Source organism: Anopheles moucheti, chromosome 2, assembly GCF_943734755.1.
Source record: "Anopheles moucheti chromosome 2, idAnoMoucSN_F20_07, whole genome shotgun sequence".
In the NCBI taxonomy this organism is placed as follows: domain Eukaryota; kingdom Metazoa; phylum Arthropoda; class Insecta; order Diptera; family Culicidae; genus Anopheles; species Anopheles moucheti.
This window is the reverse complement of record NC_069140.1, coordinates 10,022,403-10,050,174: the sequence shown is the minus strand read 5'-3', so window position 1 is coordinate 10,050,174 and position 27,772 is coordinate 10,022,403. Positions and strand designations below refer to the sequence as shown.

At 47.2% G+C, this 27,772-nt stretch overlaps 3 protein-coding genes across 3 annotated transcripts; 1 reads left to right on the top strand and 2 right to left on the bottom strand.

The window, feature by feature from the left end:
* On the top strand, window positions 1-27,422 carry LOC128304851 (uncharacterized). The gene is made up of 17 exons (XM_053042126.1): window positions 1-71; window positions 517-827; window positions 2,299-5,177; window positions 5,508-7,900; window positions 7,977-8,622; window positions 18,846-18,923; window positions 19,004-19,186; window positions 19,293-19,483; window positions 19,573-19,923; window positions 19,984-20,075; window positions 23,305-23,527; window positions 23,612-23,959; window positions 24,029-24,561; window positions 24,630-24,769; window positions 24,852-24,973; window positions 25,048-25,262; window positions 25,344-27,422. The coding sequence occupies exons 1-17, from the start codon at window positions 1-3 to the stop codon at window positions 25,613-25,615; spliced, it is 9,048 nt and encodes a 3,015-aa protein (XP_052898086.1). The 3' UTR covers window positions 25,616-27,422.
* On the bottom strand, window positions 12,923-13,381 carry LOC128305042 (uncharacterized). The gene has a single exon (XM_053042360.1). It carries the CDS (start codon window positions 13,379-13,381, stop codon window positions 12,923-12,925), a length of 459 nt encoding a protein of 152 aa, XP_052898320.1.
* Window positions 20,173-22,280, bottom strand: LOC128304950 (uncharacterized). The gene is made up of 4 exons (XM_053042239.1): window positions 22,016-22,280; window positions 21,751-21,942; window positions 20,692-21,151; window positions 20,173-20,625 (listed from the first exon to the last, which is right to left on the bottom strand). Exons 1-4 carry the CDS (start codon window positions 22,183-22,185, stop codon window positions 20,173-20,175), a joined length of 1,275 nt encoding a protein of 424 aa, XP_052898199.1. The 5' UTR covers window positions 22,186-22,280.
* Window positions 27,423-27,772: the final 350 nt, after the last annotated feature.

Below are 27,772 nucleotides of genomic sequence, written 5' to 3'. Positions count from 1 at the left end.
ATGACCAGCAAACCGCAACCAGACAAATTGGGAAGGAACATGAAGGCGCTGCCATCGGCTATGTGGAACAGGTGAGTGTTTACAGCCCGACGGAAGCCTCGTAGTTGCAACTTTTGCAAGTTTTTTATTAAAAACACACATTAAAATGAGTCCATACGCATAAAAAATGTATCTTTTTGTTTCTGTAATATAACACTTTCCTATTTTGATGATAGACGTTGTGTAGTAACGTTTATAGCAAACTTTAAACAAAATTTAAATAAGTTTCTAAATTGATCACTCCACAAAATACGTATATTGTACTTTAAAACAATTTTTTAAAACAACTTTTACCAGCGAGCTCGAAATGAAAATCTGCTCGAACCCGCAATGTGTATGCGTATTGCATACTTTACGGGGCAAATGGTGCTTCGTTGAAAATGGGCTGCGTACGTTATGCTCTAATCGATTTCTCTCTATCTCTCTCCCATTTATTTTTCCCACTCTCTCTCTCTCTCTCTCTCTCTCTCACGGCAGAGCAATACCGGAAAATGACTACATTCAGCTCGGCACTCTACGCTACGGTGTGCGTCTATCAAATACTGGACTGCTGGATGGCGGGAAACCGGGCCACGTGACCGATTTGAACGAGGCAAACTCCCGCGCTTCTGTCAATTCCTACGAGATCGCGAACGGTGACAACAGCGTACACAGCGTCGGGGGCACGAGCAGCATTAGCAGCAATGGGGAGAAACCGAATTGCTGCTGCATCGGATCAAGCGGTGTGGAAATGCCCTGGACTAATAGCAGCTACGCCCGTACCAAACTGCCAGTTCCTAGTAGCTTAAGTAAGATATTGCAATCGAAGCCTTCTATTTCTTCTGCACTGCCAGACTGCTAGCCGCTGATTAGCGCGAGGCGTAGGTAGTCATTCGGTGGTAGGATCGTGTGCGGATCAAACGAAACGGTATTTTAAGTTGTTTTCATCCCACCATTCCCACTGGCGATGGAGGAATCGCCCATCAACAACGATGCGCCCGTTGATGGCGCGAAACGCTCGCACGCTTCTGCCGGTGCGAACGGAAAATCCATATCACAGTAGATGGAAGGAAAACTAAAATTAAATTTTACGACCCCCAACGACCCCCGTCGCCACCGTCAATATTGCCAGCAAACCCATTCCTGTGGGTTTTGATTTTTATATTTATTTTTCCATCCGAGTTTTCCGAAGCGGTAGGATGTTTATCTTGTTCGATCAAGGGAGGGAAACCAGTAATGATTGTCTTAGCGCGAGTGTAAAAAACGTCTAAAGCCCCGGGAAATACTACACCACAGCATCGATCGTTGACGTTGGCTACTAGCAGGGAGTATACCGGGAGTATTTGTGTGTGTGTGTGTGGAGGATATTGCCGTAGGTATTCTCACGCATGTTGATGATTCCAGTGGGTGGGTTAACTTTATTTTTAATTTGAAGAGCGAACAGCGTGCTGATGTTCCCGGGTGGGCTATTAATTTTTTTTAATCTCAAATTTGTACTCGTTGCCAGACAAAGGTTACGGTTCAAACGCACTATGGCTGAGTCTGGAGGAGCACATAAATTAGTGGAGTATTTGAACAGTTTATTATTTCATTTCGGTTTCGTCTACTTTGAATTTTGCTAGTTAAACTTAAACTCAGTAAAAGCCACACTGAAGAGTTCTATAATTGTGTGCTTTTCCCGCGAAACATTGGTCGTCCTTCATTTTCCTTCATCCGTTCTCCCGAACTGGCTAATCAAATGTGAATGAAATGGCGCGTTAAAGTGGACCGCTCGTTGGTCCATTTGCGTGCGACATTGTTTCAAATGCAGGTGAATTGCAGGCGAAACAGCTGCACCGTGTCGTACCGTGTTTCAATGTCTGGTCCCCGGGTCCGCGTGCCTCGACTGCACATTCGGTGGCATTGAGATGTAAATATAGCACATGCAGTGCCAGGCGCAACCGTCCCCATAATGATGCACGACCTTTTCTTCCAGCGTGAAGTTTGGAGTTGCACTGCGGCGCTGGGATGCTCTATGCCAAGAATGGGCACATTCTTTCGCAGCAGTAGTGCAGTCGGTCAATCATGTTAATGCGCAAAGCAGTCGTACCGATCGATCGCATCCAACGCACGGTGTACACACACACACACCCACACCCACCCACTTGTCCTGGTATTGATGTGGAAGAAGTGGAAAATCACGTTGGAAATGTAAAATTTTCTCCACTTTTCATTATACTTTCTCTTTCTCTTTCTTTCTCTCTCTCGTTCTCTCCCTACATTTTGGGTTTGTTACTCCAGCTAAGAATAGAAAATCATCTCCGTTCGCATCGACATCGGTTGGTTCGTCCGGGGTGGAGGGCCATCAGCAGCAGCAGCAGCAGCAGCTGCCGAGGTATCCAATGTTGGCGCCTGGTCGAAGCAACAACAACGGGACCAGCTTCAGTCAGTTAGCGCAATCGCACGACCGCGGAAGTGACGGTTACACTTGCGGGGCCGAACTGTTGGTCGACTCGAGCTACAGGAACGGCGTCACTAACAGCAGCAACAGCAGCAGAGCTGATAGTGATCACAGCAACTACAGCAACATCAACAACGCCAACGGTCGCCATAATAGGCCAGAACGAAGCGACAGTCAGGACCATCAACAACTGTTCGACGAGACGGTACGGCAGCTTCAGCAGCAGCAGCAGCAACAAGAATCCTCCCCAAGATGTTCGACGGTGGTGTGCTGCTACAGCAACAGCTTCGGCTCGGGAAGCAGTAACAGCAAGAAGCAGCAGGCCAACAGTGAACCACGGTTGCAGGAAAAGCACCACCATCCACTGAAGCAGGAACATTCAGCATCTTCCGTCCCGAGTGCAGATTACCATAACGCAAGACGCAAACAGCAGCGGCATGCACGATCGATTGGATATTCCGCCACCGCGCTAGATCGGCCTGATGGAACGGAATATCTCGGCAGCAATGGGCAGCACAGCACCGCGAGCGGAACGGCCATAAGCAGCGAGTTCGATGATGCGAATGATGCCGATGTTGATGATGATCTTTCGGCACTGGTTATTGTTGGTGCGAACGGTGAACTCGACGCTGCGGACGATGCCAGAGGGTGCGGCGGCGTAATATCAAGTGGCGGTGACTATCGGAACGGGGGTGATGATTTAAATTTAAATTCGAAAAACGCACTACGACAGCCGCATCTTGGGCCGCAGCAAGGTTGGCCGGTGCAGGGCGGACAAGGCGGAAGAAACGATGTGAACATAAATAATTTCGAGAAAAAGAAAATATCATCTGAACTGCACGGTGGTAGTGGACCGAACTCCGCCCGGCCTGTTGGTTCCCGGTCCGGTGATGGTGTTGGTGGTTGTGGGAGAAATAATATAAGGAAACCTCATTCGGGTGCGGGAGGCACGGATCCGGCCGCTGACGAGCTATCCTCTACGTCCTCTCTGTCTCCGCGGCCTACATCACCCACGCTACCGCAAACGGCAGTCGGTTGCATCCTGACGCATCCCGCGCCAGACGATCCGGGTGCAGTGTCTCCATACCCGCTGCAAGCACATCCACCCCCGATTGCGACACCGTTTGCGCAGCGTCGCCGAGTATTGCAGCCTCCGTCATCGTTGCCGGTGGTGAAATCGTACAGCTTCCATCGTGTTCCATCCGACGCCATCGGGTACTGCTCGCCGACGCTATCCTCCAGATCCCCGGTCGGTGGTAACGGTGACTGCAATCAGCTGTTCGATGGTCCCTTGCTAAACAGCGCCGGCAGGAATAGATCGTTTCGCAGTGCAAACCACGCCAGACGGTTGCAGTACGGGTATGCGGATGATTCCTTCCGCGCGGAGAAACAGAATGGATGTATTCGGGATGAGATAGGCGGTGAAGCGTTGTACTTTCGTCCTAACGTAACGCGCAAATCATCCCTGCCGGTGTTGAGCAGCGGCAGCACGAACTACAGCCCAACGGCTGGCAACGGCCGCAATCACAAGTGCAGCGATGCGATCAACGAAATCCGGCTGCAATCGCTGAACAAGTACTGCAACAAGCTGCTGGGCGGGATCACGCACACGGCCACCGCCATCAACGCCCCGTACCGTGGTGGACCGGGGACGACCGCCAGTACCGACGCCAACCTGACGACGATCGTTGGCGGCACCCACGGTCGAACGCAACAGCGTCCGATCGATGAACTGGAGGATCTTAGTTTCATTGACTCGTCCGATCTGTCGTCGGCCGGGGACGACATCAACATCAACACCCCGCTCGTTGGCATCGAGCGCGAAGATTACGGGTGTAGGACGCCACGCCAACAGTGCCCATCGCTCATCGCCGGGGGATCGGAGGGTGATGGCACGCTGCCAGCCGTGGACGGTGGTAAAACACTAGCCTCAAGCACGGCCGCCAGTGTCGCGAATCATCGAAACAATTACATCGACTCGTCCTCGGACGACGCGAACGGTGTGTGTAGTGGTGTCGGTGCCGAATCGCACCGACGCAATAGTGAGGAACGGTGGCGACCAGCACAGCGACCGTCGGCAGTCAAGTGTCGTACGCAGTGCAACCGTAACGACAGTAACGCCAACGACGACTATCCGGTGGGACGGTACGGTGCTGAGTTGCGCTTTGGCGGTGCTTGGCAGTCGGCATCCACCATCAGCACGCTCATTACTTCGTTGGCGAACGGGAGTGCGCTTTGCGTGGGTAGTAGTGACATTGGACACAGTGATAGTGCGGCTGCACCGCAGGAAGTAGCGAACAGTAGACGCAGTGATAGCAATAACAATTACCACCGGAATAGTAGTATCGGTGACAGTGAACAGCAACAGCATCAACAGCATCAACAGCATCAACAGCAGCAGAAGCAGCATCAGCAGCAGCAGAAATATACTACAGTGTCGTCTAATAATAGCGCTGAGAAAAGTGTCAGTGTCGGTAGTGTTGGTGGCGAACCCGGACGGCCAGGTGGTATCGGCGAGCAGACACCGTTGGGCGGTGCGGCGACGGATGACATCTACCCGCCACCATCGTCGCCTTATGCTACAGCCAAAACGCTGGGTTACGGTTCTGCCTGCTCGTCGCCGGACAGCTCCTCTCCCGCCCATCACGCAGGGTTAAACTGCTTCGGAAGGAGCACCACTCAATTCCATGCTGCGTGTAGCGGTACAAACGACCGATCGGTAAGTTTGTTTAGCGTTTACGCGTAACTATCACAGTGCCGCTGGTGGCGATTAAATTAATGAACGTGGCTAGGTGTTCGATGCAGTGCTTCAGATCGTTTAGTGATCACGGGGCGGTTTGAAAATGGTGATAGTTTGTGTTGACGCGTGAAATGTTCTCGGCATTATGTAAGAACACACATGATTTCAGGGACACGCGCTAGTGTTTGTGGTGGTGTGTTAAAAACAAATATTAATATTCACTATATTCGCAGCTCCTTCCTGTGAGAAAGAGCTTAATTTGGATTATCCTTGAGTGTGTTATTGATTTGCCATGTTACCTCATTGCAGATAATGGAAAAACGCAACAACACGTTAGATCGCTTGCAAAGATTAGTGAAAAAGACCACATCCAGTTCGTCCGACAAGCAAAACGCCAGCGCTGCGGCAAACAGTGCCCCGGCTGGGCCAGCTGCAACCAAAACGGAACGACTGCGCGAACTGACGGAACTGTTGAAGGGGAACAGAGCGCCACCGGTGCCACCGCCGCGACGTTCCAAACATGCCCACAGCGTCGAGCGGACGCTCGATCGACGCAATACGGCCCTGTCCACGTCTAGTCTTATCGATACCAGCTTCCTGCACGGTGCGGAATCGACCCTGCCCGACTCACAACTGCGGAAGGCGAAGGAATCACGCTCGGTTGACATACCGTACCGATTTGCGGATGGTAGCGGACAGCGGATGTCAACGCCGAGCTCACCACTCACCGAGCACAGACCGGTCAATCTGCGCGCGAACGTAAGCACGTCCAATTTGGAAGCATTGCATGAGCTACCGCAGGTGAGTTCGGTTGCGGCGGATGAATGCAAAACGGACGCCGGCACACTGAAGGATGACGACGAGCTGTTTACCAAACTGGCGCGACCCGAATCCCGCACGATAGTGGGCTCGTACACGCAGAAAACGATTCCATTTCGGAGTGCTTCCTTTTCGCAGGTGGACTACTCGTCGGGCAAGTACATCCGGTCCGCGCTCGGTGCGCTGAAGAACAGTATCTTGAAGAGTAAGGATCAGCAACAGTCGAGCGTGGACAGCAACACGATACCCAGGCAGTACTGTAAGGTGGTCGAATCTGCCCGTAGCTGCAGTCCGACAGAGTTGTGTGGGAGTCAGCCGGCGCAAGAGTCGCAGGCGCCACAGCCGGACGATACGGATGTGGCGAAGCTGACGATCAAGAAGACGGAACTGAACATCAATTTGGCACCGTTGGATGATTATGGGCGGTATCATGAGGAGCGGCTGGATGGGAAGGATCTTGCCTCGAACCGCAATTCCGACATTGAAACGATCGTCGAAGATCCGGTGGCGGAGCACAACGAGAATGTGGAATACGAAGGGTGTGTGTCGCAACAGGCAAACATCAGTGTGATCCAGGCATCGGAAATGGTGCTGGAGTCGTTGGTGGAGGAAGGCATTCCAATAACGCCGACATCGCTTTCCAAGGACGATGAATGTTTGCAGCAGGCCACAACCTGCTTGATTCCGGTGCCGGTGTACGATTGTGTCGTGAGCGAATGGAGTACGGCCCGTCCGTCAGAGCAGTGGATAGACGCTTCGACGACGGAGTATGGCAAATTTACCGATTGTTTGGGTAGCATAAAGGAGGTTAATGAGAACGCGATCGGCGACCCAGCCGGACCAGGTTCTGATGTATTTTCCACCGAGCTTTCTGCAGAAGAATCGGACAAGATCACCGTGGAAATCCCGCCGCAAATCATTGAACCGCAGGAAAGCGTTGAACTTTCCGAGGATGGTGTGGGGTCGGATGGTGCCGCCGATACGAACGAAGGTAGCAATGGGTCCGACGAAGGTATGATGGTCTGCACACCGCCCGTTTCGATAATTTGCACCGAGCCGGAAAGCAATGAGTACACCACAATCGTAGACGGCAGCGCAGCAACACACAAGGTGTCCGTAGTGCTGGGTGACGGTAACGAGGTGGAGGTAGTGGAGGTGCGGAAACGCCACAGCAACAACGAAGATATGGGCGATCCGCAGAACTGTCGGCTGTCGAACGATGTGGACGAAAAGCGGCGCTTGGAGTCGCGGAAATCGCGCCGGAAAGGAATCTACATCCAGTGGCCCGCAATTGATGGGAACAATGAGCTGGAATCGGACCACAACGAGAACGGTGGAACGGCGGGCGAGGATGGCACTGTGGGTTGGAACCCGCAGCAGCTGGGACAGGTGAACGAAAAAGATTCCAGTCTGGATCTTAGCGGCGATAGCTTTACCGATCTCAGTGGAAAGGATGCGCTGGAGTATGGAAAGGAGCGCGAGAACGCGGTACACTCGCCCGACCGGTATCTGCTCGATCCGACCACGCCGGACTCCGATCCGGGCAAACCAATCTGGCCCAAGGGTAACCGTCGACAGAGTCTCACCTACCAGAGCTCCGACGAGAAGGATGACACACTGCCCGTACCGGCATTGCCCGTTCGGACGCTGAAAACACTGCTGCTACGGTCGGACTCCGTGTCGGACAACGAAAGTGATCGCGCATCGTCGCGTGATCGCACCAGTGCCTCGCCCGCACCGGGCGGCGGTGATTCGGATCTACGGCGCTACTCAAAACGACCCCTCCGAGGACCGTACGGACAGATGCTGGAAGCGGAAATGAAGAAACCCACCAGCAAGGTGCAGTACAACGAAATCTTGGAGGAATTAACACGAAACGAAGGGTAAGTAAGATTGATTGCGTAGTAAAGTTGGGCAAGCAATGTCTAATGAAACGTTCTCTAATGCTCTTCACAACAGCCACAACACTAATCCGAGTGCAGCGAGAAACCGTGGCGCTGGAAGCCAATCGATGGACGAAACGAACGATCGACATGCGGCGAAGGCGGGCTCAAAACCGCGAAAAACAAGCGCCAACCTTCCCGTCCCGACGCACGTACGGACCGCTTCTAGCCCGTCGAAGCTGTCCGATTCGTCCAGTTCACATTCCGCCAGCCCATCGAAGCGCTACCTCTGCAACATTGAGCAGCGCAGCACGGATTCGGATAAGTCGGAAAAATCCATGGCCAGCGGTGGTGGTAAGCTGGAGAGCAAAAAGTTTTCGCTCGACAGCCATCTTACGGATAAGTGTTTGCGGCGCGGTGGCTCCGACGTTCACGAGAAGCCGAACAAGCAGCGCAGCGGATCGAGCGCCAGCGAGAAGCAGCAGAAGCGCAGCTTGGATGAGGTGCGGCTGTCCCAGAACAGTCGTACGCCGTCCGAGCGTAGCTTCACACTGTTGAACACGCCGGAAACGCCGAAGGGTTTGGCCGCTTCGCCCGAGCTGTTGGCCGAATTGTTGAAAGGATCGAGCGAAAAGCTGATCACGGAACAGCTGACGGGTAGCGGTGGTAACAGTGGAGGGAATGCTAGCAATGCCTTACCGTCGGCTGTGCTGAACTGTTTGGTAAGTAACCGATTGCAAGTAACATTTTGTTAATTTACTCGTGGAGAACAATGAAAGCAAGCTTAAACGGGTCTTGCAGGTTGTTTGGAAGTATTGAAATCGACTGTGAAGAATGGTTTATTTTTAATAATTGTCTTTTACTTAGTAATAAAATACTAAGAAAAGGACTAAACTACATTGTATGTTTTCGGTTGGTAGTTGCATAATTAGCAGCTACTCAAGCAAATGGTTTAAACATCTTCTCCTTCCCTAAGAACTGGATATTGCCACTGGAAATCTCAGAATATTGGTCGGTATATTCGCACCCGCAAAAATAAATGCCAGCAACCCAAGAAGAACCCTTACTCATCATCATTATCGCCACCCATTTTACCAACACGGTCCTATCATTCACACAACCGACCGGTCGTTACCGATGGAGACGCTTGGTCGTTTGTAAAACAGTGGTTGCGAATTGCTTGCACCATTCGCTTGTGGTGCGATGGAACGCTGTGCATGATGGATTTTAAGCCACAACGCGTTAGTATTTCATGCGCAAGTTCGTTAATGTGATTGCTTTGCATAGCACAACTACCATTGCATACTTCGAACCACCTGAAACACTGGCTGCGCGTGAGTGAATGGGACGAGGGAACTTTCGCACACACCATCATCATCACCCATCGGAGCTGGGGTGTGTGTGTGAGATATGTTGGGGGGACATGCGCAAAGGCAATGTTTTCATGTTCCGTAGTTGATGGAAGAACACCCCGAGACACCAATCAACAAGTACGTTAAGGCTTTTTTTGTTAATGCATCACTGTGCCGCTGTGGACGTTCAAGTACTTGTGCGCGGGACTTTGGTTGTGCCGTTGAGTAAACTATATGAGCTCGAACACATCAACTAGCCGAATGTGTGAAGGAAGTTGTCTGTGGACGATTTTCTCACCGGCACTCGGTTTCTCGCCCTTGGAAGTGCGTAGGATGGCGTTAGTGTATGCGGTAAAGCACCTGCATTAGGAATGGAAAAAAAAGAAGTCGAAATTTCATTGATGGTTTCGAACGTTGCGTGTACGGTGGTATTTTTTGTTGTGTACTCGTTCGTGGCATTTATTCAACTGCCCGTACGCACATTGCGGATGACCGTATGATGCGTGTGCTGCGTTACCAATACTTACATACTAATTACAATCTTAACCTAGTTTATACTTATGAACTAATTTCTTAACTCTACATTCTCCCCGCTAAACTATTGTTCTTTTGTTGAAATATTTTTTCCTAGGTTGTCCCTTTAGTCGCTCAGATCTTCGAATGGGCGGTGAGGAAGATTCGCTTCTGGCTCGCTTTCTACTCGGTTTTGGTTCTATTTTTACTTTATCTGATATTTCCTTTTCTTCTTCATATTTTGTTGTTTGCGGTTGGGCCAAGATTATTGGGTCGTAATTAGAATTCTTTTTCAATTGGTTGATGTGTACCATTCTAATATTTCCATTAATGTTTACCAAATATCGTAAAATACTAAGTTTTTTGTAAATAGTAACCGGAATCCATCTAAATAATTCCTTAAAATGATTTCTATATAGGGCTTTTTCTCCTTCTTTAAATTCTACCGTCTTTGTCATATACGACGTATTAAATACGTTAGGTTTACTAAATTGCCTTTTCATTGGTGGTTTTTTAAGAGATGTCGCTCCCGTTTTAGGTTTCATTGAATTCATTATAGTGATGGGTACATAACTAAATATTCGTGAGGCTGGCGTGACTTTTGTTACAGTACACGGTGTGTTCCTATAATTTGTTAAAAATCTATTGATTTTCCTAGTTAGGGATAGATGTTTTACTTTATCATCAATCATAAATTTTTTGATAACTTCCTTTACTGTTCTAACAGCTCTTTCAGCTAACCCATTTGATTGTGGATGGTATGGGGGTGATTTCGATACCTTTATACCTCTCACGTTTAGAAAATTTTCAAAAGCAACCGAATTAAAGGGTGGACCATTATCGGTCACGATTTCCTGAGGCAATCCAAAACATGCAAAAAAGTTTTCTAGGTTTTCGATGATATCGGACGCCCGCGAAAGATTTAATAGTTTTACGTCTATATATTTTGAAAAAGCATCTACTATTATGAGTAAGGTACGGCTTTCTATATAAAAGAGATCCAAATGTACCCTTTGGAAAGGCTCTTTTACGCTTGGCCATTTAGTTACTACCACTTCTTTTGGCACTATTTGACGTAACTGGCATACTTTGCACGATTTTACAAATTCTGTTAAATCCTTGTCCATAGTTTTCCACCACACGTGCTGCCGTGCGTTCATTTTCATTTTTACTATACCCTCATGATTTTGGTGTAAGTTTGTTAGCGTCAGACTTTTTAGGCTTTCCGGTACTACTATCCTATCGTTAAAACATAAAATGCCGTCTTCTAATCCAAAATGCGTTTTGAGTTTAAAGAATGGTTTTAAACTATAGTCCGGTTCATGCGTCCAGCCGCCTTTTACTCTTTCATATAATGTTTTAATCAAAGGGTCTTCCTGCTGATTGAAACGTATTCTAACATCATTTAATAGCCCATTTTCTTGAACCGCCTTTATTCCTAACTGAATATTTTCAACACTTGGTGCTTCCACTAACGGAAGCCTTGACATAGCATCTGCGTTGCTCATCATTGTACCTGGTCTTTGTTCAATAATATAATCGTAATTTGAAAGGGTCAAGGCCCATCTTTGTAAACGAGCCATTGCGATCGAAGAAGTTCCTCTGGTTGGGTTGAAAATTTCTTTAACTCCGCTATTATCGGTTACTAACTTAAACTTGAACCCAAATATATATTTATGAAATTTGTTTACCCCGAACATTACGGCTAACGCTTCCTTATGTACGTGAGCATAGTTTTTTTGCGCTTCGGTAAGTGTAGCTGAGGCAAATGCGATAGGCTTTTCTATTTTGTTTATGACGTGAGACAACACCGCTCCCACTCCATATGGACTAGCGTCCACAGCTAAAACTATTGGTTTACTGGGGTCATAAGGTTCTAAGACTTTATGATTTATTAACATTTGTTTTGTTTCTTGAAAAACTTCCTCACATTTATTATCCCAATTAAATTTTGTATTCTTTTTTAGTAACGCATGTAACGGATAAAGTTGAGCTGACAAGTTGGGTAGGAATCTACGGTAGAAATTTAATAATCCCAAAAATGCTTGTAGTTCATTTACGTTTCTCGGGCTTGCCACTTCCGCGATCGCCTTAACCTTATCTTGATTTGGTTTTATGCCGCTTGCCGAGATATTGTATCCGAGGTAATCAATACTAGATTTAAAAAATTCCGATTTTTCTAAATTCAACTTTACTCTGTGCTTGTTTAGCCTATCTAGCACCAGAAAAAGATTCCGTTTACATTCTTTTGTCGTCGCTCCTCCTACTACTATGTCGTCTATGTAGGCCATTCCTGGTGACCCCAACAGTATTTGATCTATTATTCCTTGAAAGATAGCTGGAGCCGAACTGATGCCAAATGGCATGCGTGTGTAACGATATAATCCCTTGTGGGTATTGATTGTACATATTTCTTGTGAGGCTTTTGATAATGGTACTTGCAAATACGCGGCAGTCAAATCTAATTTGCAAAAATATTTCCACTTGGAAATTTTGGATAGTATGTCATCTACATGTGGTAAAGGGTAGTGTGTTGTGGATAACATTCTATTCACGGTAACCTTGCCATCGAGGCAAACTCTAACTTTACCATTTTTCTTTTTAACTATAACAGCTGGACTTGCCCATTGTGACGTTTTGGTAGGAACTAATATTCCGTCTTTAACTAACTGATTCAAATCATTTTCAACTTCATCGATTAAGGAATACGGTACGGTGTAAGCCTTATGGAAAATTGGTGTTGCATCTGGTTTAAGAATCAAATTGGCTACAAAACCGGTTATCATGCTATTTTCATTATTATTCACCGTATTCGGGAATTGTTTTCTTATTTCGTTTAGTATATTGTACTCTTGATTTGATTCTAGCGCATTGATTTGAAATACTCTTCGCCAGGTGGGAAACATCCAATCCAAGGCGTCCCTTCCTAACAAACAATTTACTTTTCTTTGTGCTGGAATTACTGTAATTTGCAATACGCCTATTTTTCCGTCTTTCGTTCGTACTTTTACATTAAACTTCCCTAGTGGTCGTATTATTTGTCCGGTCGCAGATACATACGTAACGTACGTTTCTTTTAAAACGTGTTTTTGAAATTTTTTACGAAAAATTTCTTCTGGTATCACACTGGTACAGGCCCCACAATCGATCTCAAATTCTAGTCGTACATCTCCATATGTTCTACGCCTTCTTCCTCTTCTTCCCCTTGTTCCTTCTCGAAGGCTCTCATGCCTTTTCGATTGCTCCTGCAGCACGATGCGACGTGTCCCGTTTTACCACACGCATAACAATTCCACGCTTTAACTGGACACTGATTTGGATCATGCTGTCTACCGCACCGATAACACAATACACTTCTGGTATTTCTGCTTACTCGATTTCGCTCACCACGTGCGGCAGGCGAATAATTATTCCATTTTGTACGTCGTAACGCCGCCATCTCCGCTTGCCTACATTCGTCCTGCTCTTCCGACGCTGATCTAGCTGGTGTGCTGGTCGCCTTGGTTCGCACTGTTGCTATCTCTTTTTGTGCTTCATTTGGGTTCATCTCATCATTCTGTCGCTTTGCTGCTTCCCAGGACAATGCCACATTGCACGCACTTTCGTATGTGAGCATGCTTTTTGAGAGAAGTCTCTTTCTCAGCTCCTGGTCGGTGACCCCGGCTACTAGTTGGTCACGTAGCGCCTTTTCAAGGAATGACTCAAAATTGCACAACTGTGCGGCCGCCTTCAATTCGATAATGTATTCGTTTATCGATAGCTCCTTTTGAAACACCAAGCGGAATTTGTAACGTTCCGCCACTTCATTTGTGCTGCGCTTTAGGTGCGATGTTAATGTTTTTGTAAGCACATCGTACTTTATCTCCTTAGGGTTTTTTGGCGAGCACACTTTCCTTGCCACATCGAACAATTCGGCGCCACCAATCGTTAGTAAGAACCCCGTTTTCTTGTTGTCTTCAACGTCGTTCACTTCCAGAAAAAGATCCACTCTTTCCAGGTAATTTTCTATTTCCTCTCCAAACACATACGGCTGCACTGTTCCGATCACTTGTTTCGCCATTTGACTTTTGTACTCTTTGACTTTATCCTCGTCGCCAATCTGTTGTGTACTCGTTCGTGGCATTTATTCAACTGCCCGTACGCACATTGCGGATGACCGTATGATGCGTGTGCTGCGTTACCAATACTTACATACTAATTACAATCTTAACCTAGTTTATACTTATGAACTAATTTCTTAACTCTACATTTTTAACGCTACTTTCGCTACACCGCGCGTTGGTGTACGCGTATTTTCCTTCTGGTGCTGGTTGTTTGTTGTAACATATTTTTATCTGCAAAGAATGTTGATTAGTGGACCTTTTTGCGCCACCTGCAACGTGTTTTTCAACGGTGTGGGAACAGAAGTAACAATTGCATGAAACGTAAGGAAGGAGTTGGAATTTTTTCGGCGGTTTTTGGCCTGCCCCTAGAGAGCAACGGGCACACCGCAGGACTTGTCCTGCGTGCACAAGTTTTCGAGCGCGCTCGGTATATTTCGCAGTTCCGAAACGTGACGGTCCATTAACGAGTATATTAAGCAAACGCACACGCCAAACGTTCCCCACCGGGTAATGGTATTGGTTTTTTTAACGCAGACAAGCAGACAGAGAGCTCCCCACCAGCTGCACGGGCATGAGAAATATCAACTGTCAGTTACGGCAAACAACCGCTAGAGGCCATCGGTTGGATGATTTTCAATAATTGTGAAAAACTCACCAACTCGCTTCGCTTCACCTAATTATCCTTACCGTACACCATACGGCGGGGAGTGCACAATGATATCGGGTGGGCGATGGATGCAATGCTCTTACAAACAATCGGACAGCCGCCTCGGTGGCAGGCGGGTTTTGGTGTGGCCAAGCGGTTGATGGATGGAGTTGAATATTGAACAAGCGAATGTTGCAACCCCCGTTCGATATCGACGCTGACGGAAGGGCGTGAAGGGCGGGGGTGGACGTGGGTTACACTACGCTGCGACTGTATTTTGTTTGATTTTCTAGCACAGAGGAAAATGGTATGGAAAATTGAAGAAAAATAGTCGCGCGAGGTCGCGCACTTGTTGGGATGAAGTTGTGCGTGAGCTAGTGTGAGTGAGTTGTTGGAGAAAATGGATGAATGGCAGCAGTAGGAACAAACGAGACGGTCCGCAAAAAAGAGAAACAAGATACAGCGAGTTTCATAGTAAGACAGAGAGAGAGAGAGAGAGAGAGAGAGAGAGAGATAGAGAAAGAGAGAGACTAAGAGAGAGAAAGAGAGAGGGAGAGGAAAAAACAAGCATTATAAATGATCGAACAGAGCAGAGCAAACCATCCGGAATGATGAAGGAAGCTGGGAAAGGGAAGAGATGAGAAGAAACAAAAAATCGGCAGCATACCAACCAGTCCTCGGCTTCGAGTGTACGGTGGTATGCCGTACAACGCAGTTTTCACGAGTTGCTTCGATCGAACGTGTGTGTTTACCCTTGCGGTTGTAACCAGGCGGAAGTAGTAGTGTAGTGCAAAAAGAAAAAAAAAATGGCGTGAAACAATTCGTTCCCAAAAAAAACCTACCAGAACCCAGAAACCCGGAATTAGGACATTGGTGAACTGATGAGCCAGTTGCTCCATAACCACACATTTCAGGGACGGTCTGGGGGTTCATCTCTCCGGTTTGCCTTTTCGTTGTTGTTGTTGTTGCTTCTGTTGGCTGTCCACGTATCGCATCGACTCGACGATAACACGAGACCGAGAGGGTGGGTGGCCAAGGCCATCCCATCGTTGGATATAGCTCCGATCACAAATGGACGGCTGCTGATGCAGTGCGCACTGTCTGGAAGACACTCCGTTCGTGGCTTTTATTTGTTGTTCTGATTGATTCGTTACCATAGCAATTGCAATAGGTGTGGAGTTGAGAAGTAGCAAGAGCATCTTGACGCGGGTGGGAAAAAAAACGCCAACTCGCCCAGACGCTTCCATCGTAAGCTGCTGGTGCCGCTATAGTGAAGCTTTAATGACACTTCACCCGGGCATGCCTAGCCCTTTGTGCGATGGAAAGATCCCATGGACCTGGCACGGAACAACCATTTTCATGCAAATCCGTGCTGCTGCGTGTTGCTTTCCTTTCAAGTGCGTCGGAAGCGTGCCGTGATGGTGGTTGGCTTAAAAAGGAAACTGGACCCAGCGCCGCGAAACACGCCACTCGGGAATGCTCAAGGTTTCAAGCTGTTATTAGAATATTGAGTGTGTTCAGGCATAGGTGAGCGTTTTAGCGTAGCATTACGGGTGAAGTGGGCCCGAGACAGAATACACCTGTAGACGACGGAACTAAACAAAACCCGACACCGAAGCATTAGCGGTGTTAGACACTCGTGCGTGCGTTGTTGTGCCAGTGCTTCCAGCATCCGTCCAGACGACGTCTGCAAAACGTGCTCCACTTAACGCCATCATGTTGCTGGTGTTTTGTTTATTCAAGATGACGGTTTTGTTGTGAGGTTTGGGACCACTCGGCAGCAGGCCCAGCAAATCCATCCCTTCGTGTTCGTATGTGCGTGTGTGTGTGTGTGTGTGGAATGTTTTGTGCGGGCTTATGAGATTTCAATGAGTGCAGGTCCTTTTAAGGAAAAGTGTGCGTTGTAGTGGATGCTGTGCGTTTTGTCTTAGCTACTTCCTGCTTTCCTACTACTCTGGAGGACCTACTTTGTTCTGTAACCTTACGCTAAAACAACAGCTACAATGATGCCACTTAACTTCTGCTCTGATTCGGAGGATGATCCAGAGCGGACGCCCAAATCTACGTCGGAAAATACCATGTGGCACAACGTTATCAGTTGCTACAATGTAAGTGAAGACCCGTGCATATGATGAAACTGTTGAAAAGAGAGATTATTCGTAATTTGCCTGTAAGGTTGAAGGATGTTCTTACGAACCCTTGCATTACATCGCGATATAAAACTTTATGCGCACATTCCTGTGAACCATTATAGAATTCCAGTAATCAGACATCCATGGTCTGGCCTTTCGCCGTCACATATAATGCACAGCTTTTGCGAAAGATTGCATTCTCGAATGCGTGTACACTTTATGCCGTCGAATGCCTGACAAGCGACAGGTGAAGGTCGTCCGAAAGGGGTTGACATAATTTGCGCTATTTATACAACCACAACAACAAACGCACAGCCTGCCAATGTTTTGTCGCCATAGGAAACCGTAACAGGTTGTGATTTTCCGCCAAAGCCACCCTGATTGGGGTGAGGGGGGTTGGGCTTAACACGCGTGCTTGCGTACACGCCGTTGATATCGTTGATTTATCAACGCTGCAGTAACACATGGCGGTTATCAACAAGTGTTTACGCTTGTACCTGATGGGAATATGCGTTGAGGTGCAATCGGTCGTACGGACAGCGGATTGTTTTGCATCGTTGTGCTGAGACGCCGACGCTGGGGGGGGGGGGGGGGGGGGGGGGGAGTTGTTTCTCTTATTCCTTTTTCGGTACCGCTTTTGTTTTGTTGTTTGAGTGTGTTGGTGTTTTATCAGATTTTTGCTTGTTTTTATTTTATTTTGGTTGATTTTTTTTTTGGTTTTTGAGCTCATTATCGTTTTTATTCCAATTAAATCATCTTTGAATCTTCTACATGGAACACAGTGCCAGGAACACACGAAGAAATTAAAATTAAAACGTTATATTAATTAATAGTGATTAAATTTGATAAACATTATTAAAAACAAGCGTTAGAATGTACAAATTCTAAAATGGCATGCGAATATTCCATTTTTCTTCATTTCGTGTCCTTGTGATCAATTAATTGGTTGATTGATTGTTATTCGTTTTACTCGCCAAAATCCACCAGGCGACTCCATTGGGAGAAGAAGATCCATTCTTCACACGGTAGGACCAGTACTACATCCTGCCTGAATCGTTTAACCGCATTCAAGGCAGACTATACAACTATAGGAAAAAAGTAAACAAAATGGTGACTTAAGATTACTTAAGGTTGTTAAGTAAAGCCCACCATTTTGGTTGAGGTTATAGTGCTCAAAACAATTAGAAGATTATTCATCTAACTCTCTTCAAATGTCATCATAGTATTTTGGTTCCTAAAAACGACCTAATTTGAAAATCCGGGCGAGTTTTGCACACAAAGTATGATCGTGTTCTGAGAAATGTACTTTCCGTTCCGTATTAAACATTGCTGATGTATTTAAACCCACCCAAAATACAACGTTTAGTAAATGGATTTTTAAAATTTTCCACTTCTATTAATGGTAGCTTTATAAATGTAATTCTATCCCTCGGTCAGGTGTGTGTCTGTGTTTTTGTTTCCGATCAATAAATTAATTAAAACATTATCCGCCACTGCACGATCCGCGTTCCGTGTTGATACAGCACTGTGTTAATATCGTAACCCAACCCAAAACAATCTCCCTCCCATTCTTTGTTGTTGCCATTTTGCGGAACTACCTTCTGTTTTTTTTTTGCTTTTCCACCGTGTCCGCTGCATAATGGAACACAGCACCACCGTTCATAATGATGTCGATGGTATACGCTGAATGTGCTTCTTTAAACCAAATCATGCATCCATTCTTTAATGCATCATCCATCGATCGATCTGTACAACAATTCACTCAACCACTTCTGTTCGCTTCCGTTATCCGGGCGGGGAAGTTTTTTTTCCTTCTCCCATGTTTTCCCACACCCGGCGTGACACGGGGTGTACCACAATCTGTCCGTCCGCTTCCAACCGGTGCTGGTCGGTCGGCCGGTGTGGAACCGTTGCGAAAAGTTGTGAAGGAAATTCAATTACTGCAACATGAAAAGCTTTTAACAGGAATGAGATTTTAATTCAGTTACCGATTTTACCGTTCCGCATATTGGGGCCAGGGTGACACGTTGCTGTGCCGTGTCGGGCGTAGCCGTAGGCACCGGGATCAGTAGCTCGTGCATGGTAGCGAGCGGTGAACTTTTTCACCAAACCATAAACGATCGCTTCTAAGGTTGTGAAGAAGAGCAAAACAGTCTGACCTAATATGTTGCGCTATGGTTATCGTTTCTTTTTTTGCAGGATACGCGAACTCACGTGGTCGTGGAGCTCTTCAACACGGAAAAATCATACGTGGAGTCACTGCAAACGATAGTGCTGGTAGGTGCATCACGGCCGGCTCATTTGTTTGAAGGTGTTCCATGCAGATGTTATTAATTTATCTTTGTTTTCCGTTGTAGAAATACCTAAATCAGCTAAAGTCACCAGAAAATTCGGGCCTGGTAGATGTCCAGACGGTGGATGAAATATTCTTCATGGTTCCAGCCATACTGAACATCCACGAGCGATTCCTGGAGGAGCTACGACGTCGATTGGATTCCTGGGACAAGATGCAGATGATTGGCGATGCGTTTGTGGACGTTGTAAGTACATCGATGGCGAGCAGTGCTACAGTGTCGATGGAAGGTGTAAATTCGAATGAAATTCGTCTGATTATCGTTTCTTTTCATCGTGCGTAACTCCCGATAGTTCTCCCGACCGGTCATACTCGACACGTACACAGCGTTTGTGAACAACTGGAACAGGGCGAAGGACGCAATCCGGAGTGCGAGACAGAAGTGTCCCGCTTTTGCAAGGTTTCTCGAAGCCATGGCCCGGGAACACAAGGGAAAATTATCGCTGGACAACCTGCTGATCAAACCCGTACAAAAGTTTCCAAAGTATGTATCGTGCCAGGGGCAGGGTTTCGCGTACCATTTTGGGGTAAAAGGTTGGTAACACTTTGGTTGATGATGTTGTCCATTCGCAGCTACGAACTTATCTTCACAAGACTGATTAAGCACACGGACGTGACGCACCCGGACCAGAAACCGTTACAGGAAGCTTTAAAGTTAGTGCACGATATACTGATATTTCTGAACTGCAAAGAAAAGGAGGCGCTGGAAAATGGACAACGCGAGACGGCACTGCGCGAGCTGGAGGGTGTGATCGAGGGTATGAACGATCTGGTAACGCCGGAGCGTGCCTTCCTGCTGTTCGATCTGGTGTCGATGCCGTCGGGACAGGTGACGCGCAAGGAGCGAGGCTTTTTCCTCTTCAACGACCTTCTGGTGATAACGAGCATTAAGCGAAGGAGCGGAACCATTCGAAAGACCAACATGTAGGTGTTGCTAACGTTGAGGTTGAGGTGAAACACTAATACTCCCTACTGTATTCGCAGGACCTGCCCGGGAAGCGTTGCGTCTACGTTGGATACGAACAAGTACAAGTATCTCACGAAGATATCGCTGGACGATTTGGAAATAGTCAAATGTAAGTACACAGCAATCTGATGCCCCATGGTGTAGTAGGGTTACCTCTTTATTCGCGCGAATAACTTCACAATATTCCATCCGGACTCGCTCGGATGTTAACGCTGGAAGCGCGACATCAGACCCTTAATTTTGCTCTCATTCGCACCCCAGTCGAGCAATCCCACCATCTCGTATGCCTTAAGCTGTGCTACGATGCTGGGAGCGTGAGCCCCAAGAACTTGCTTAACGTTGGCAGATTGGTTGGGATTGTGGAGCGTCGGCTGCATCGGGGGTGTATTATTTGCGTCCTTGGTGCGCATAAACGGTGACACGGTTAGGGCGTAGATGACCTGCAGTGGTCCGTACTTCAGCAGCTCCACCTGCAGCTCGAGCAGGGAAGGAACAGATTTAATGTAGCCCATTTTCTGTAACAGCAGCACAAGCGTTTCGTGGTAGATGTACACCAACTCGTCGCGGTGCTTATCGAGCACATCGAGTGCGGGTGACGAAGCCAGGAAGTACACGAGATCGATGATCGGTGATCCGACGACACAGTTTTGGAAGTCAACCTGGGGGGAAAATCGTAACATTGTCAATGCAACATGTACGAATGTTTCTGACAAAAATGCACTTACAAAAATAGCATCCACCAGTTCGGTTCCCTGATACTTGAACATAATGTTGTTAGTCCAGAAGTCACCATGGTTGAGCACCTTCAAACCCTTGAAGTCGCTCCCGTACGCTTCGATGGCTTTTTGCAGTGTTTTAGCCGGCAGCTTCTGGAGCTTCTCCGTCACGGGCTGACTAATGCCCAGCTCGGTAGCAATCTCACCAACGGTGCGTATCGTATCGGGGAAATAGTTAAGCTTATCCTTGTATTCGTTATGGAACGTACCCTTGGAGAACTTGTCAAACACTTGCCCATTTTCGGCCAGCATGGCAGCGCTGGCAGCATGGAAGAAGGCTAACTTCTCTACGGCCATTTTGCTTTGGTCGTAGGATAGCCCTAGCGTTTGATTTTCCACGCTGTAACCGCGCGCAGTGAGATCCTCCAGCACGACAAGATCCGACGGTGTCTCCGAGGAGTAGATTAGCCTGTAAATTTAATGTGAAAAGAGATAAAGTAACGCCAAAATGTTGAGAATCATTTAATGCGGCTAATTCAAACGCCTATTGAGACAAATTGATTATGTGCGGCGACTAGCATAATGAATCATTTAAAACAAGCGGCGTCCTCTCTTCTCTATGCAGTGGGAATCAATACATCCACGATCAATCCTAGCTACCTAATATGTGTTAGTCATCGGCTGTCAATTATGTGTGCCCAAAACGCGCCAATTCATTTTGATTCCCGATATGGTGTTGGGCCATTATCACGGTGAGGTAGTTTTGAATTGTCGTCTATCTGTTACTGCAGATAACGATACACTTCATACGTGAGGTTCGGAAACAAAACAAAAAGGCAAGAACCCCCTTATGCCCTTTTCTTCCTAGACACATCGATACGGTTTATGACCTACCGTTTGTCGTGCTTAAACGATTTCAAGCGTTCACGCGACCGTATCTTTCGTCTAATCGTTAACAGTTCAATTCAATCTTCCCAGTTATATAATGGCTTCTGCCCCGAACGCGAGTCAGCTGACCCGTGTAGGCATTCCGCTCGATCACATTGGTGGAACTGAACGGATACTTACTGCGGCGCCAGCTCAATGACGCTTCCGAGCTTAGAAATCATGGTCACCATGCTGGGCAGTACGGACTTGTACATGAGGATCTCCTTATCGAACACATCCGCCTTTCTGAACTGTTCCACCAGCAGTCCTTCGGTGGGTTTGATTTTCGCCACGAACGTAATGACGGCATCGGAATGTTCCTTCGAGGTGTATCTGGCGGAACAAACGTGTTGTGTGTCAGTGTTTTTTTTTGAGAATGTTAAAGAGATGAAGACAGTATACGCACTTGATAAGGATCCGGTTCATCGACGATCGTGCGTAGGGATCGTTGATATCGGCAGAGGCTGGCTCGACATCGTACGCCTTAATTTTCACCTCCGACTCACCGTACTGCGATTGGATGAGGTTGGTCAGGAAGAGCGAATTCACAAACTTGGTTTCGGCAGTTTTCGGCATTTTGCAGCACTACACTTTTCGTAGCTCCCAACGAAAATGTTCTCCCAACTCCCAGAAACAGCAGACGATGAGAATGGTCCAACTGTGGTGAACGGTCGAAGCGCTGTAGACGGACTGCCGCTGGATCGGTACTGCTTACAGCTGCAATGGAGTCCGAATGGAGCAAATCGAGCCACACTATCGAACAACTTAGATAAAGCAATGATGGAGCGCAACCTGCCCCTTCAGTGCGTGGCCGAACGCGTACCGACCGTGGTCATATCAATGATCTTGATAACGGATTTTCGCGGTGCTCGTGGCGCCCGTTTCATGACGCGTTGCATGCATAGTGCTGCTGTATCGTCACATCCCGATATGAGTTAATTCGTATTTGTACAGATAGAAGTGCAGTTTCGAATGTACGTACACAAACGCATGTTCTTAGACTTGATTTATGGCCTCGGTATGGCATGGTTAAATTGGTTATTGGCTATTTTAGTGTTTTATTATCTTTGGTCGGGCAATGTGAGTGGTAACTTGAGGGACGTGCGTTTTCACATGTCTTGTATGTAACGCAGAGGTTACCGGAGATATTTGGTGGGTAAAGATCGCTGCAAAACCAACAGCCGGTTTGAAATCTCAATATAACGGAAGATCACTTATCAGACATTACAATAACTCACCGATTTTGGTTATAGCAAGCCATGAATGTTGCAAAAATTAATGACCACGGATCATTATTTTTTCTGGATGTTTGGGAATGTCCTAAAATAAATCTCAGGTTCATTGAGACACTAGTTGGTATCTCAAGAGCAATGTTCTTAATGTATCTGCTGATTTTTGGCCAGGACCAAAACCTGGGGTGTGGCCATCTTTGATCGTAAATTGGCATTTGTTAATAGGACATCTGATCATAAGATCTGATCTTGTGAGGACTCCTCAACATCTGATAAATAGACATGACATAATATTTAGTACATAGACATGCGAATGTCTAGATTTGGATTGCTCTATGAAAGATGATCAATGTGTCTTTCTACCATGTTCTGCAAAGAAATCCCTTGCCAATTAAATAGCATCAGCTGCCTGCAAACTTGTACTCACTTTGCACCGTTTTTTATATTCATTTAATCGTTTCAGCTAAAGACGAAAATGTTCGACGCATCATGAAGGAGATTGAACACCTTTCGGAAGATAGCAGTAAGCTAATAGAGATATCCGACAAAGCCGCCAGCTTACGTTGTCCGCACGGAGCCTTGGAGGAAGCAATTCGTGAATTACAGCGCGAAGTACAGCGACAGCTCGCGGAACGGCAAACCAACGATGCGCAGCTGAACGTGCTGGAGTTAACGTGGAACACCTCGTAAGTGCAGCTACCAAACGGTGCCCGGTGCATTTAGGAACCCGCTGAAACTGTAATAACTCTTCCGTGATTTATTTGTTGCAGCAACGGCATCCAAAATATGACAGTGGTGTTTTCGAAGCCGGAAAAGCGCACCCAGTGGGAGGAAATATTTGCGGACGCAAAGCAGAAGCTGGCCAACAGCTTGGAGCGATGCCAGATACCGGATTTCTTCGTATCCGTACCGATACGGAAGACTCGGGCCGGTCTTCAATTCACGTGTGCCTCGCCGACGCTCGGTGTGCAGAAGGACGTATGGGTGTGCAATAGCGATGGGTACGTGGGGCAGGTTTGTGTGCTCAGCCTAGTGCCGGAACCGTCCGTGACGAGCTGCAACGGGGTGTGCAATGCGCGGATACTGTGCGTTTCCTCCGTTCCGGCAAACGAAGAACGGTAAGTGTAGCTTGAGGTGTTTGCGAGTCGCAACATATAAGTTTATACATTTTTTGTAACATACTCCAGAGCTTCAAACTCGTCACTGATGAGTGTGAATATATCAATCGTGGATGCGTCTATGAACAGTGCACCGAGCAGAGCGAACAATTCCGTGGTACACTCACCTTCCAAATCGGCCGAACGTAAGGGATCGTTCAAATCAACCGATGGCAGTACGCAACGAACGGTGTCGAACAACGAATCGAACATTCAGCTTGATTCGGGCAGCTCAAGTGAAGATTCCGACGCCGAAAGCCAACCGGACCGGGTAGCCGGGACGGGCCAGCCGTGCGCCACCTCCCTGACGCCCAATCATCGGCAGCAAGATTCGACGGCCAGTACGAACGCGGCAGACGAGTCGGAAAATCAGCAATCGACCATGTGGCTCGGCACGGAGGACGGCTGCATACACGTGTACAACTGCACGGATAACATTAGGATCAAGAAGAACAAGATCAAGATACCGCACGTCAGTGCGGTATACTCCATACTGTACTTGGATAATCGTGTGTTCGTATCCCTGGCGAATGGTGATATTTGTGTGTACTCCAGGGATCGCAGTAAGTATGGCGAGCAGTTGTGAGGAGTTACCGGGCCCGGGAAGTACAAACTCTTTCCTCCTTCACAGATGGGTGGAACGTATCCTCTCCGCTGACAGTGACTGTTGGCACCGTTACGAATCCCGTAGTGAAGCTGCTGAACGTACACGGGAAGCTGTGGTGCGCAATACAGGGAACTATAAAAGTATTAAACACGAAAACTTTGCAAGTAAGTCGAAGAAAAGAAAACAACAATCCCATCAAATGTCTTGGATTAGAAGGTTATTGACGGCATAAACTTTGCTTCACAGATCGACAGCCAAATTCAAATTTCGAACGACTCAAAACCAATCACTAATATGACAGTATTAAACGACTACGTGTGGATTTCGGTGCAGAACTCTGCGCACATCAAGTGTTGCCATCATGAAAGGTAAGGATCGCACGGCGGAGCGTTTGAGGATGTGATTGTGTGCGCTAACCCATGGTTATACGCTTCCATTCCAGCTTTGAGATAATATTTGAGGTAAATTTAGCACCATCCGTAAATAAGATGCTTTCGAACTGTGATGATATCATACGACAGCACAAAGCCGCCTGCCTACGTGTCACATCCTTGCTGGCGTGCAAGGATCTGATCTGGGTTGGAACAAGTGCCGGTGTGTTGCTAACAATAGCCGCCCACAACGTTGCCAAAGGATCATCGTTGCCGGCCGTAACGGGTATGTTCGTAATTCGTCCAGCGCCAAATGGTATTGAACTCACTGAACATTCGCCGTCGTTAATTTCTCTTTACACCACAGGTCTTCCTCACGGCCATACGGGGCATGTACGGTTTTTAACATACGTGGAATCACCGGACGGCGAAACGGATCTGGTGCAGGATGGTGGCGTATCGTCCGCTGGCGCACAAAACCCCCCGGGTGGAAAATCGAGTAAACCATCGCTCCAAGATCTGCTGGTAATTTCCGGTGGCGATGGTTACGAGGATTTCCGCAGTGCGGGCAATAACACCATGAGTGAGGTGGCTGGTCGCGAGGACAGCACCAACCATCTGCTGCTGTGGAAGGTGTGAAACTCTTGCGGACATCTTGTGGGTCTGCGAATGTTTTATTGCACTCGCGGCAGGAGAACGGACCATCTTTCCCTTTCGTTTGTTGTATTTGTTTGGAAAACGAAAACCCGCCGGAAGCTTAAAGCATCTCGCGTTGGCATCAATTGTACGATGTGTTATAGGTGCAAGCTGGTCTTGCAAACTTTAGTAAAGAAGCTATATTTTTTGCCTCTGTTTTGTCTGCCTCTGTAGTGCGCGGGTAACATTTGGTTCGAAAGTTTATTTGAATGCGTATGGAAGTGCATACAGCAAGCTGTTAACACGATAAGACAATAAGAGTTGCAACCTGTGCAAGTTATGCAGACAGATTTATAACACCCGCTCACTCTTTCCACCCAACAGTGTGGGATGGGATGGACCGAGTGGTTTAGTTTTGTTTTTGTTTGTTTGTTTGTTAGCCAATCCGTGTTTGGCCACTATTCCAAGGTACTTACAAATACTGTACGCACAATCGTGACGTTTCAGCACCGTAAAGAGAAGAAGAGAACACACATGTCTATCGTCAACTACAAATGATAATAAGGTTACCGGCAGCCAATGTCTTTGACTGTCACGCAGATTCCGCTTAGCAATTTGAAAGCTTTCCTTTATCGTATGTGTATCGAACTTACTGAGTACGACTACGGATACTAACAACTGTGCAGTGTGTAAGACTATCAAACTACTAGCCTAACCCCCCTAACTTGACTGTTTGTAGTATTGTAAATTGGCGCGATCAAGTGGCGCGGTATTAGCACGATGACGTCGAAGAGTACTTACCCCAACAGTGTTGTTGACCCGCCGCCCAACAACCATGATGGAACCCAATTGAATCAGTTAACAAATTCGAAGTGTTTGGTGTGCACAGGTACTTCCGGCCTTCCGACCGCACAGCACAGAACGCCACCAACGCCCGGACCCTCAGTAGTGTAAATATGCATGCTAGTCGAAACCACAACAAAACACTGAGCCTGGCGGTGGTGAGTTTATATACATTCGCAAAACCGAAGTAAAAGGTAAATATAGGTAGAGAACATTCGTACTTACATTTTGAAGCTACGAGCCCAGGCCGCATCAGGGCAGCAGCATGGCTGCATTTGTCACCAGGGTGTCTTTCGCGCGGTGTCTTCTGCAGACGAATTAGGCGCAAGTATTCCAGAATGATTCATTTCGTGAGCCATACCCATCACACCATTGTGCAAACACAACCATCCAGATAAACAGCCGTGCTCATGCAATTGCGGCCGAGCAAACAGTGTGTGTGTGTGTGTGTAGCGCGCGTATATACAAGATGCGTTGTGTAAACATATATTTATATAGGCATATTATATTAAAACCCCCTCTAAAAAACTACGCCACAAACCGAATGCAACAATAGAGGATTTATGCGATTGGGAGGGGGTTGTGGGCGAACTGGTCCGATCCGTTTTGATGAAAAACATTTTTTTTTTGTTTCTCGACAACAACAAAATGCCGGCAGTGTATAGGATCCGTGGACAAAAAGAAGGAAAAAAAAAACACTCCCACACACGACGTTACCGAGTAATTAGCCAACGTACTTACTTAAAGTCTTACGTTTTTACTGTACGATACGAAACATAGTTTTCCTTTGTGTTTTTCCACACGCCAAGGTTAGGCAAAAGCTAGCGTGGAAAACTTACTATAGACCGTGAAATATGCAGCACCATAGTACGATTTATAATACTGTAACTATCCCCCGAAACAGCAGTAGAAGCACGGTGGAAGCAAGAGAAAATGGACGGCGAAATACATTTTTTGTCGAAATTGATCCCTGTTCGGGGCTAGCGGACATTTATTTAGTGCCATTTGATGACAAACCAATGAACCGCTGATCCCGAGTTATCTAAGTTGAAAGGCAACATCTGCATCTCTTTGTGATGTATTATAAAACCAGCTTTGTTTTTCTTTGTTTTACAGACGATAAAGTTCATCTAAAGCTAGCGGTCAAGCTGCGCAACAAAGCGGTACGCAGTGTATGCAGCTAGCACGGTGCGGTGCCCATGTTTACCGTGACATCATTCGGAACATGCGAGAGGTCAAAACGCTACTAGAACTAGAAAAAGGAGCGCAGGTTGTCATAAATATATCCCAAACCCTCCCCCCCGCGGGGTCTCATCT